Genomic DNA, 12,622 nt, shown 5'->3' on the forward strand with positions numbered 1-12,622 from the left:
TGCAGCTTACAAGTCTCGTGGAAGCGGCTTTGTTGTTTAACTCGTTCAACGCCGTAACCAAAACGTTTTAAACGATTTCCATAGAGAATCGTCCAAATTTGGATGAGGCGGCGCTGAACATGATAAAGCCGGATCATCCTCCGGGAATGCCGAACTAACTATCTACCTACAGGTAAATTAGTCAGGGAAAGGTAAATTAGTCAGGAAAAGTTACAGAAATATCCCAGGTTGCGAAACCAAAATGATGGAAATAAAATCCTTCAAATGCCTTGCGTTGAAATTGTAAGTAAATATACCAAGCTTTTCAGTTAAGACCGAACAAAAGTTTTCCCATTAAGCCAGTTTTATTTATCAATTGGTTATTTGCCTCGTTATTCGAAACTCGGATTTAGGAAATAATTGTAGTATTCATTTACATTTTGCAATGAAAGATTAATTTTTCTTTTTGCTTTGCTTTGGTTTGGCTTTATCTTTCTCCTTTCCTGCTTTGGCAGCAGCTGCTGCAGCCCCAGCAGAACCACTGGTGAAATAGGACGTAAGCATTTCACTGAATTCGGGTAAATCGTTCGTCATCTGCAAAGTCAAATCGATTAGTATCTGCGCAAGAAAGAACACTAGTAGGAGCTAAGGAACTATCTCTTTACCTTGGATAAGTTTAAATTTTCCATTTCCTTCTTCGTTTCTGGATCACTCATTATTTTCGGTAGTATTAGCATAATACCTAGCGGCAATATCATCATCAGCACCATCGGATTAAACAGGAAATCGGTTATCTTCCACTGTTCGCGCTGCTGGAAGTACCGGAATCTGGTAAGAGCCTTCAGCTTCAGTGGATAGGGCAGTTGCAGCACTTGGGATGGCTGAACATAGTTCAGCTTACGAGCACGGAACTTTCCTTTGGGGTTGATTTCTACCCTCACGGGTTCGTAATAATAGTCCGGATTTACGATCTCAACCACATAGCTGCCGGACGGCACTGTGCTGATCAGAAAAGTGCCGTCTTCACGAAGAAATCCCTTGTATTCGCCACCGTTGATGGATATTTGTGTGTCGAGCTGCCAGCCGAGCTCCGAATCTCCCCCGTACAGTTCAGGTGGGTACACTTTGCCCTCGATCGCATATCGAGCAGCATCATCGAACTCTTCCATCCCATTATCGGCCGTTGCAGGAGTTGAACACAGCAAAGCAGTTACCAAAAAACACGCCAATATTTTCATTTTCAATGTTTGTTCGTGACTTGGTGATTGATTTTTTTCCTCATCGGCGCTATTCGCTAGATTGTATTTGGAAATGTCAGTAGATTGTCATTGCACTTATGCAACGGAGCAAACTGACAGCAGGTTGTTATGATTTTGGGATAAAACTTTGGTTCGAAATAAAAATCGTCGGAAAGACGATGACTCTGTTCCAACAACCACGCTGGCTGCGAAAATGGATTCGACGCCGAACCAACCCAATACCGATGGACCGGGCTCATCTTTGGAAAGGTCGCTTGAGTTTATTCTACGCTATAGTGGCTTGGAATGCATTTGGAGGAGTTTGTTACATGATCTACACCGGGCGTAACGATTGGGCCAAGTTTTATGGTTACAAAAGCGACGAAGAAGCACAGCTGCCCCAGGCCATTCGTTTCGCAAAGCAGCTCAATCTTCCGAACGCGAAAGTCGTCAAACTAACCGGGCTCACTAAAACGGACGAGTACGAACTGAAAGATCTTCAAGTTTTGCGACCAACTGAACAGGGTGGCGGTTCAGGTGTAGAAAAGTAGTCCTGTGCTTAGTATGAAATATTTTCTTTATTCGTGTAAAAAATAATAATGATATATGAAAGATGTATCCGTGTTGCTTTCTTCTTTTTAAAATACACTACAGCCTGTAACAATTTCACACAATCTTGTCGTGTAATGGAGTGATTGTGAAAACTTAAGGCACTGATGAATATGCACAAGCATACAAACAGACGTAGCGTGTTTTAGTGTGATGTGATGATAATGCATCTGCATCGCTCTAGATATGCCTTATGGCTAACGCAAATCTTCGATGAAGGAACTGTTTGATATCACATTTCTTTTTCAAAGCACTGATACAGAAGTTCCAACCAGTTCGATTACATCCGCCGAAGTTCTTGCATTCGCGAGTGTATCTGTATCCTGAAACACATTACATATACGTTGATTAATGAGATATTTGACATACATTTGAGATTCACTTTTTTGGTACCTGATCACTTCGTATTTTGCAACGATAATGTTGCATTCTTGACGATACAACTTTTTCATTATGCCAAGGAAATCTTCTAGTTGCTGTAGCTGAAACATATCCCATTTTATGATATGATCCTTCTCCGATGAAGCTGAAACAGAACGAATGAAAAATTTGTGTGATTGCTCTGTAACAATTCTATGATTTATCCCGCAGTATGCTTACACTTTGCATAGAGAAATAACCATTCTGGGACCTTTTCCGTGTTGTATGGATTCGCCGGCACCAAGGCGCTGTGTCGAGGAAAATGCGACACAATCGGTCGGGGAATTTCCACAGCTGGTGCATGCGTTAGGTGGCATGAGGCCAGGTATGGCAGAGTTAGTTCTTGGTTCCCGAAATAGCTTTTGAAAAGAAACAGAAAACGAATGCAATTATTGTTTTATATGTCTCATGTTGTATAGAACAACTTCACACCGAGACAAAACGCTCAACAAGATAGCGCAAAGCCTTAGATGCATAAAACGGCAATAAAAAGTACATAGAGTGTTTTGGGACCATTGCATCATATTTTTGCGAGTCAAACGGAAGGTGCAAATTCGAACCTACGGCAAAAAATTGTATTAACAAATACTTACTTAAAAATTGTTCCATACCGTGCCGCTTCTATTCTTTGCCAACCCGTAGGCAGAGCCTTTCTATCGAGCGGATGAGCCCAGTGTGTCGTTTTCGTGTTATGATCAATGTAGTACTTCCTCCCCCTTAGCGTGTAATCTACGGACCAACCAGGTGGCAGCATCAGTTCCTCTTCGCCGTTGTCTCCTTCGGATTGCTGACCAGCGGAACCCTGAGTAATACTTCGTTGGCCCGGAACTGAACCACTGCTCGCACTCGCTGTGCCAAGCCGAGCAGTACGTAATACCACCTCCCCGTATGTAACACTATTAGGCTTGTTTGAGCCGATTATCATATTTGAATAAAGTGGCTGGGATTGGGCTTGAAGTGACGTAGCCTGTAATGATTGTGACTGTGCAAGTCCCGGGCTGTTGCTACCGCCAGTTTCTCCTGCCGGTTGTCCACTAACGCAAACGTTCGAATAGAGCGATTGATGTGACGAGTTGTTACTGTTGTAATTCTGGTATATAGTACCGGAGTTCGTGTTACTGTAAATTGGCGATTCGGGACGACCGATCAATTGTGATTGATTTTCATAAATGGGATACAGATGATCTTGCTGCATTGATTCCGATTGATTCTGGGTTTGCTGATTGCTCGTTTGTTGTGAAGAAGGCTGCAGCTGCGTCGTTTGACGGGTTGAATAATGACGGATAAAAAGTGTCTGCTCGTTTGTTAAACTGTTTCCGGATGAACCGGACGATGCGATGGGACTTCCATTACGCAATAAATTTCCATAGCTCTCAAAACCATTCCTGTGATTGTTTGTGTGATGTTGGTTGTATGATAGCTTCCGTTCAAAATTGGAAGCATATCGCTGACTATTCAAACCCTGATGGTCCTGTTGTTCTTGTTGTTGCTGATCCAGATGTTGCAACTGTTCTTGCTGCTCATGATGCTCCTGATGCTGCATTTCTAGCTGCTCTTGACGTTGTTGGTCCTGCAGCTCCATTTGTTGTTGCTGCTGTGCTTGATGGTGAAGTTGTTGCTGTTGCAACTGTTTTTGCTCGTGTTCTTGTTGTTGGAACATTTGCTGTTGCTGTTGTTGTTGCAGCCGATAAAGGTTTGCTTCGCTTTGCTGCATTAGAATCTGATCAATCGTATCGATGTCCACGTAATTTCCGTGGCTATTATTGTTTCTTACGTCATTCATCGGTAGCGAAAGTCCCATAGTAGTCGGGTTTTTTATCAACATCATGGGCAGTTGTTTTACATTACCGTTCATCAAATTAAGCCCACTGGACAGATCATTGTTAGGATTAATGCTGCCAAACTTGTGAGACAAATTGGGAATATTATTGCTAGGCGTATACTTTCCTTCGTGACCAAGCCCTCCTACTTTCGTCAACACCTTGGAATTGCCAAATTTTTGCACATTTTGAATATTGCTGCTGTTAGCAGTCAAAGGAAGTCCCGGTGGCTGACCGGTATTGGAAACAATCTGCTGCGAGCTTCTCCTGGATTTAGCGAGCTTGCTTTTATTCTGCTCCGCGGTCCACACGTTAACAGCTGCAATAAAACATACAAACCGCTTGTTAGTTTACTCTCAATATTCACTATTTACGTGCGGTACGAAAGATACCACACAACGCTTTCTAATTGTTGAAATGCATTGGAAGAAGTGTAAAAGACTAACAATACACAATGCAAACCCATACTCACTTGGTATTTCCGGCGGAGTGTCTTTTTTCACGTATTTACCTACCACACCTTCTTTAATAGACTTATCTTTACTTTTTCTGGACAACATTTTGTCGCCCTGCACCGCTTGTTGATCAGTGCTTAGGTGCAATTGATTTGTTTTGAATCGTTGTAGAACTATTTGTCTGAAACCATTTTACCAAAGGAGAAAGCGTCGATAGCGTAATAACAAGGTACGCAGAACGCGAAGTTTTGACAGCTGAAGGATGTGAAGCTTTCTGTTGGTAATTAATTGTTGAAATCAGCGTTTATCTGCTTGGAATGAATGCAGAATGTATGAATAAAATGTTGGTATAAACATATGATAAAGTGTTCGTGGTTTCGGATAATATTTGAAGCCCAACCTGATTATAGATGCGCCGATTAATGCACAGTGTTCGTTTGGAGTTACATCGGACACGAGCTTTTGACAGCCGTGGTGGAGATCTTTGTGTGTGAACTACGCTTATTCCTTCGTAGCCAGGCAAAAGCGAAACGACGTGAAGCAACAAGTGAGTTGCAAACATTCCAAACGATAATTTCAGATTCCTCCTATATCCATATTTCTGGCAATGGTTTGTATTGTATCTGCATCGTAAATAACTGAACTAAGCGCATTTAAAATCAATTGATCGTTATTTACTTTTTCTAGGCCCGGTACTTCAAAGAACAAGATATCGATGGTACGTGGACAGTTTTCCACGCTCACAAATGGATAACATATGCTTATTGCAAAAGATAGAGCAAATGTAACTGAATCTAATTGTTGTATCAATTATTTTCAGAGTTTCGTGAGTGTTTCTACTTATTCGCGCGTTCGGGTCACATAACGACGCTGGACGAGCTTACAGTGATAATGCGCTCACTGGGACTTTCTCCCACCATACAAGAGTTGACCCAGTATCTGAAGAAGAAAAATGGACGCATGAGTTTTGCCGATTTCCTAGAAGTTATGCATCAGCATTCGCGCGTAGAAAACCTTCCCGATGAGGTTGTGCAGGCATTTAAAGCCGGAGACAAAGCAGGCCGTGGAACAATCCCTGCACGACAGCTGCGTCATCTGCTGCAGAATTGGGGCGAAGGGCTTTCGTATCGTGAGGTAAGTGTTCCCCAGAGGCCCAGTGTCAGTGTGAGCCAGTGTAATGGTTTATCTTATCTGATCGTTTTTCAATTCATTCCCTTTATGGGACCTTTTGAATCACCACAGGTGGATAACATTTTTCGCGAGGCAAATGTATCGAGCAACGGCCATGTCCGGTATAGCGATTTTGTACGTGTAGCTTGTGCTCCAGTTCCAGATTATTATTAACTATATCTGGCCGAAAGCTAGTTTCATCTGTTCCATCTGTATTTGATATAGCTACAGCTTTTCTTTTATTTTATTCACGACAGGAATCATTATTTATATTTATTTTGTTACACTTAGATGTTGCAAAATATACTTATTTAATCACGAATGAGCTTAGTACACTACATTTTTCATGAGTATCAGCAACATGTCTAAATTTGTTTCTTTCAAATGGATATATCACCTAATTAACGTTACTTTCTGTTTAACGAAACAAGTTCGTGATGGTACAGAATTGTGCATTCCTGAAACATTTGTAATTTTATCACGACGTTTAATCATCTGAAACATCTTACACAATCGATTTGGAATTAGTCAGTTTCGGCTTTTTATTTCTGTTTATCAAACTACCGCATATGGTCGTGCGTTTGTTCATTTGGTGTTAACATTAAATGATAAAAGATGCATGCTTCTTCGCGATGGAGCGATTTTTTATTGCTTTCGAATTCGCCGGTCTTAGCAAGAATTAATTTTGTTATTAACGTTTGTTTCAATAATACAACCTATGATTTGTTCGATTGAAATAATTGATGTTAGAGAATAGGTTAAATAAGTAGAGGTGCTTCGAGCAAGTTTTCTCTTAGCATTTGACTAGAGGTGTAAACAAGCAGTGATGACTACTGCTGCTGGTCCGATTGTCAACTAGTATTGACTGTAATTGTATTGATTGAATTGTATAAATGCGGCAGAATGCTACTTATTTGTAAAAATTGTTCGAAGATGTTACTACTGATGTCGTTTCCATATCTAGTACAATTTGGGGCAGCGAATGCCGATCCTATTGCGATGCTTTGTTTTGTCATAAAAATGCTTTTAAAACGCACGATTTACATACTGTTGTGGGCAGTATTAGAAAATCTTCAATAAGTTGTAGTTTTGGCGACCAAGATATCTTTTGCGATTCAATTTTCAAAACTTGCCTCGACATGCTACAAACTGTTGTTGAGGACTGCAGTTTGAAATCCTGGTGTAGTAACTGGTAGCTTGGGAGCTTAGGGAGCCTTCGTTAACGTAATAACGTGTAAGTTTTGCAATTCTATGTTTAATATTCGCTAAGTCTCTCTATCACAAACTAAATTTCATGTCTTAGTTCTTTTCTCACGCTCTTAAAAATTCACGCTTGGTGCACAAACTACTCAAAATCAATCACAACACATTTGTTGTCTGAGCGTGTCGAAAGTGCGTAGAATTTACTTCATTTTCCACATGCAAGATGATGAAGTGCATTTCACCCTGGCAAATGTATTTCGTGAGATTATTTGTTGGAGTGCTGCATGATTGCATAGTCCATGTTTGTGATGCAGTTGTTACTACTAATCACAAGAATCCTGCCGTAGGTTGGTAGTGGTGACAGTCATGCATAGCGTTTCGATCTTAATGTCTAACGGATAGATGGAACGAAGGCTGTTCAAGTTTTGTGATTTCTCGCTAGCAGTAAGTTCAAAAAGAAACAACCGAGCTCATCGGATTCTTAATTCAACTTTTCGATCATTTGAGATTGCTGCTACTGATGATAACATAGCTAGTTTCGGTCAAGATTATGCATTATTATCGATATTTGATGCATCTTCTAAAACGGTCCAGGTGTCATGAATTAGAATTCGTGTTATAAATGTTTAAAGCTTTGTTGCATTCACATTGTGTTGTTTTAAAGTCAATCTGCTACTACTAATTTTATACCCCTGAATCATTAACTGCTCGTATTCGAACATGGCCAACAAACTCTCATTTGTTTTCGTTTCAGTGTGGCTTTACTGCATTATAGTATATGAAATACCTTATTCCTCATGCTTTGCGTATTGATGGAAGGCGTAGAAAAATATTTAGAAACTGTTTGCTTCTTGCTATTTTGACTATTGCTAGCTAGTTTTTAATTTCGTTATGTAGTTTAATTTGAATTGTATTCCGGCGTAGGTAGCATATGATGAAAGTTTAGTTGTTTGTGGAAAAGGAATTATTTCGCTAGTAATGCGCTAGGTTCTCACCCCTTACTCTTTGACCGTTTTAAGCGAAATAGAAATGCTCCTTAAAAAGGCATATTTGAAGTGGGGTACTTTTTGATTTATTAAATGAATCAGTAACACGGACGCGTATCTAATCCACAATCGAATCAAGTGCCTGAGCGCCATTGCTAGAATACTAATTCTAGTATGTAGTAAAACCGTGCTACGTGAACGTTTTGTGACTGTGAACTTCTAAACAAAGTGCATAATGTGGAAAGATGAATGCGAACGTGTTTATGATTCTTGCAGTGCGCAGTTAGGAAACTGTTTATATGATAGATCAGTCGTTCAGCAGTTACACGAGTTATATGGTCCAATACAAATTTACGCCATACTGCATTGCGGTAAGGAAATAATCTATGAATGTATCATAAAGACACCACGTGTTTTTTTTTCTAGTATCCCCGAGACCATATTCACCTAATACAAAAACGAAGAATAGAGTTAGTAGTATATACTACGACTCGATATGATTAATCATCTGAGGGGCGTTGGGATCTCTGTTTCGGTGTTGTTTTTTTTTTGTATTCAGTAGTTAATTCTACTTGAGAGGAATATCGCACCTGGATGCAGACATATGATGGGGATAGGTGGGATAGGATAGTGCGCCAAGAGGGGTGATTATAGCGTGATATCTAATATTATGCGATCCACAGTATTCATGGAGTTTTATTTTTGTGCGCTCGTCTCTTCTTGAATCCTCCCATTTGTTTCAGGAGTTGCGAGTTTTCATCATCGTTTTCTGATGCAATTCGATGCTCCCAGAGACGCAATTTACGAGGAATATATAGAAGACCTATGAGTGTTATTGCTAGATGTCCATAAAGAAAACATAGGTAGGAGAAATGAAAGAGTAAAATATTGAAAAAGAATAACAAAATACATTAGGATTTTTTCAATTTTCAAAAGGTAGATACATGAAAAATCTCTTAACTCACAGTTGAGAACACACGGAAATATGACGTAAAAGTTTAACGTAGTTGAGCGGAAGTACAAGGCCTCAGTTATGTAGAGCATCATCGTTATTGCTAATGAGCATCCTCCCATACTAACAACTCTTAACAAAGTAGAACGAAAGAAAATACGATGGCATTTCGAAATTTAGTTGATGTGCAATACGATTCTAAGTATTGTCTTGGAATATGCAATATACTTACGGTTTGTAGTGTATGTACAATGTGCAGTGCACCAATGCGACTGCTTTCAATATGCAATATATACCCAGTATCCTTGAAATCGTGTAGTCTCCTAAGAAAATTATTGAGAAATTGGACAATATTAATGTTGCAAACAAATCAAATGAAAAGTTATAAGAGACGTGCTCTTTACCTTCAATAAACTGTGTTTCTGAGTGATCACCCAGAAAACTCCGTCGCTCGATGTAACATCGAAAGGCCGTTCCCAAATCCATAAAGGCCACAAATGCAATCCACCCGCGAAATGCGTACAACAATTTTCGCTCCATTGTTTACGAACTTCAATTCCCACTGTATGTTAATCCAGTTGCACAATTAGTGTTTGATCATTGGCGAATGCTGGCTTCACTTCCGTCCTATCGATCGATCGACTATCGATTTACTTGCAGGTACTGTCTGTTCTGTAGATTCATTCATACGTAGTGTTTACAGACGGAACCAGCTGAACAGGACTTTGATCATGGATGTGTTGATTGATGGTTTACAATTTAAAGTGCAGTTTGCTTGAGCTGCAAATGGAGCTTAAAAACAGTTATCATTAATAGGATATTCATGGGTGGATGTCATTGCCGAAGAAAGAAAGAAATTAAAATGTTCTGTTGTTTTATAAATGAGGGTTAAAGTTATTATAACATCACTCCATTACAATATGTTACCACTTGGGACGTTACACTAGGAGAAGAAGGCCGATACGCACCACGTGCACACTAGTGATGGGAAAAACGGCTCCGGAACCGGAGCCGGCCCCGACCGGATCCAAAAAATTTCGGAGCCGGTTCCGAACCCACGGCTCCAGAGCCGGTTTCGAACCCACGGCTCCGGAGCCGGCTCCGAACCCACAATAACCCCGTAGGTGCTTTTGAACTAAAAACATCAAACTAAAGGGTCTGGAGCCGTTTCCGAACCAAATGAAATGCATATGCTTTGCTGTACAGAGCATATTTACGTATTTGCTTATTTATTTTTTGTGGAAATACATATTGTGTGTTTACTTTCAACGATATTTAGTTTAAGCATGTAGCATTACAAACATTTATTTATTTATTTATTCCATGATGACGGCTCTCACCGTATTATCGACACCGTAGTGTCGAGTGGTATACAATTTTACAAGGCATTTCCTCCTTGCAGTTTGCCTTATCCCGGGCATACTCGGTTGTATTGGATGTTGGAGTATGTCTGTGTTGTTTTTGTCGGTTTGTCTATCGTTGTTGTAATCGTTATGTCTGTTCTATTGTTTTGTGTGTTGATTTTGGTCCGGTGCTATTGTTGTGATGAAATTGTGGTTGTGATGGCTGTTAGTGTGGTTTGGCAACCACATGGAGGCTCGGGGCGTGGCTGGCAGGTGACGGTGTCGCTTTTCACATAAACAACATTCGGTGTTGGACATTGGCAGAGCCTTGACGGAACTTCCAAACAAGTAGGTACCGTAAATCGACCAAAAATTATGATTTTGTTTGGATGTGTAATGCACTGATTTTCCGGAACACTCTCGTAAATCAATAATTTCACTAGCAGAAATTACAATGGTTGCGCCAAACGGAAAAGATTAAACGGAAGAACGGAAGAACGGAAGAACGGAAAACGGAAGAACGGAAGACGGAAGATGTTCTCTCAACGACGATCGAATAAAGAATGTATTTCTGCATGACAGTTGCGCAGCAAGCTGTCATGCCCAATTAACGGATTTACATTTTGACGTTTAGCGATCAGAACAATGATATACGACCGGTCATGATCCTACAGGACATTACAGCTCGGCTGTCCTGACCTAGAATTGACCTCAATTCTGACTACTACAGAAGTTCTCCTATGTTTCAGCATTGATAGCCCATTTCCTCAACTTGTCCGCTTCTAAAACGCCATCATATGCCATCTGCGTATTCTGACATCCTTCGACATCCCTAACAACGTACCTGTCGTGGGGTAGAACTTTATGAATTACGTAAGGGCCGCGGAACCTTTTGTTAAGCTTTTTGCTAACATTAGCCGTGTCTGTATATCGAATGGCAACTAACTCTCCTTCCTTAAAATTAGGGGCTGGTCTAGTCTTTCCTGCAACGTATCGTTCATTTCTGTCTTGTGACGCTCTAATATTTGTTTGTGCCTCGGAACGGAGATGACTGATATCCTTTCCTCCATCTTCTATCTTAGACTCAAGGAATTCGCGTAACTCATCTACAACCTCACCCCGCTGCTCGGTTCCGAAGAGAAGAACAGATGGAAGAAAATTCGTAGAACTGTGGACAGTATTATTAAGAGCATACTCGGCAGTGCGTAAGTGCAAGTTCCAATCGGAATGATCGGCGAGATCAGATAATTTACTTAATATGGGACGAATCACGCGATTAACACGTTCGACCTGACCATTAGCTTGAGGAGAAGCTGTAGCGTTTAATATATGAGAAATATTGTGAGATTCAAGGAACTCCTTAAAAAGGGTTGATGTAAAACAGGTCGCACGGTCGCTTATAATGCGCCTTGGCCTACTATAATAAGACATATATTGATTAAGAATATCGCATACCTCGTGAGTATTAGTGGTCGCAGTAGCGTACAGTTTTGTAAATTTGGTGAAAGCATCTATAACAACCAGAAGATATTTCTTACGGGAACCGGTATTAGGTAATGGACCTAAATGATCAATATGCAGGGTGTCAAACGGCAAGGGTACTTTCGGAATACTGAATAGATTTCGAGCGTTGACTCGAGGTGGTGCTGAATAAAGGATGCATTTGATGCAATTTTTAATGAAAGTCTCAATTCGGGTTTTCATCTGAGGAAACCAGTAATGTCGGCGAATAGAATCAAAGGTCTTAACAGTGGCCAAATGGCCAATCTTTTCGTGGTTATGTCGAATAACATTATCCACCATCTCAAAGGGTACATATAATTGAAGAGGATTGACAGAAGATTGATGATATACTAAACCGTCTTGTAAGATAAATCCTTCAACGGAACCAGTTTCAAGTCTACGCTTCAGGGATTCAATAGAAGGGTCTCGAGATTGTGCAATCTGTAGTTGGAAATCCAGATCTAACTCACTGATAGCACCGATGGCTTCGGTTCGGCTCAAGGCGTCGACATGAGCCATGGAAGTTCCAGAACGATAATGAATAGAATAATCATAGTTTTCTAAGAATAGGGACCATCGAGCAATTTTTGCAGAGCCATTACGATTCTTTAAGGTTTCAACCAATGAGTTACAATCCGTAAAGATCTTGAGCGGAAGTCCATGGACATAGGTGTGAAATCTTTTAAGTGCGTAAATTACTGAAAGCGTTTCTAGCTCGTAGCTATGCAACTTTGCTTCCTCTTTCGAAGTAGTTTTCGAGAAATAGGCAATCGGATGAAGTTTATTATCGTCTTGCTTTTGTAACAGAACTGCTCCAAACCCAAATGAACTTGCATCACAGTGAAGCTCGGTTTCCCTTTTTGGGTCAAAAATGGCGAGGACGGGAGATTGAATTAGCCTCTCACGAAGAGCCTCAAAAGCCTCACGGCAATTAACATCAAAGT

The 12,622-nt window shown here is 40.5% G+C and overlaps 5 protein-coding genes across 6 annotated transcripts; 2 read left to right on the plus strand and 3 right to left on the minus strand.

The window, feature by feature from the left end:
* Positions 1-318: 318 nt before the first annotated feature.
* LOC128310724 (ER membrane protein complex subunit 7 homolog) lies at positions 319-1,279 on the minus strand. The gene is made up of 2 exons (XM_053047433.1): positions 645-1,279; positions 319-573 (listed from the first exon to the last, which is right to left on the minus strand). Exons 1-2 carry the CDS (start codon positions 1,215-1,217, stop codon positions 433-435), a joined length of 714 nt encoding a protein of 237 aa, XP_052903393.1. The 5' UTR covers positions 1,218-1,279; the 3' UTR covers positions 319-432.
* Positions 1,280-1,313: 34 nt separating this feature from the next.
* On the plus strand, positions 1,314-1,835 carry LOC128310725 (uncharacterized). The gene has a single exon (XM_053047434.1). It carries the CDS (start codon positions 1,316-1,318, stop codon positions 1,766-1,768), a length of 453 nt encoding a protein of 150 aa, XP_052903394.1. The 5' UTR covers positions 1,314-1,315; the 3' UTR covers positions 1,769-1,835.
* On the minus strand, positions 1,783-4,719 carry LOC128310723 (scaffold protein salvador). The gene is made up of 5 exons (XM_053047431.1): positions 4,539-4,719; positions 2,840-4,385; positions 2,427-2,605; positions 2,220-2,352; positions 1,783-2,149 (listed from the first exon to the last, which is right to left on the minus strand). Exons 1-5 carry the CDS (start codon positions 4,624-4,626, stop codon positions 2,107-2,109), a joined length of 1,989 nt encoding a protein of 662 aa, XP_052903391.1. The 5' UTR covers positions 4,627-4,719; the 3' UTR covers positions 1,783-2,106.
* Positions 3,219-6,024, plus strand: LOC128310726 (calmodulin). Of its 2 annotated transcripts, none has more exons than XM_053047436.1 (4): positions 3,219-3,236; positions 5,209-5,239; positions 5,342-5,655; positions 5,764-6,024. In XM_053047436.1, exons 1-4 carry the CDS (start codon positions 3,219-3,221, stop codon positions 5,863-5,865), a joined length of 465 nt encoding a protein of 154 aa, XP_052903396.1. In that variant the 3' UTR covers positions 5,866-6,024. The 2 variants fall into 2 exon arrangements, with proteins under 2 accessions (XP_052903396.1, XP_052903395.1); XM_053047435.1 differs by lacking the exon at positions 3,219-3,236 and adding an exon at positions 5,041-5,131.
* Positions 6,025-8,495: 2,471 nt separating this feature from the next.
* LOC128298155 (uncharacterized) lies at positions 8,496-9,372 on the minus strand. The gene is made up of 4 exons (XM_053033896.1): positions 9,237-9,372; positions 9,065-9,155; positions 8,846-8,964; positions 8,496-8,718 (listed from the first exon to the last, which is right to left on the minus strand). The coding sequence occupies exons 1-4, from the start codon at positions 9,370-9,372 to the stop codon at positions 8,567-8,569; spliced, it is 498 nt and encodes a 165-aa protein (XP_052889856.1). The 3' UTR covers positions 8,496-8,566.
* Between the last annotated feature and the right edge of the window lie 3,250 nt (positions 9,373-12,622).

Source organism: Anopheles moucheti, chromosome 2, assembly GCF_943734755.1.
Source record: "Anopheles moucheti chromosome 2, idAnoMoucSN_F20_07, whole genome shotgun sequence".
Taxonomy (NCBI): Eukaryota; Metazoa; Arthropoda; class Insecta; order Diptera; family Culicidae; genus Anopheles; species Anopheles moucheti.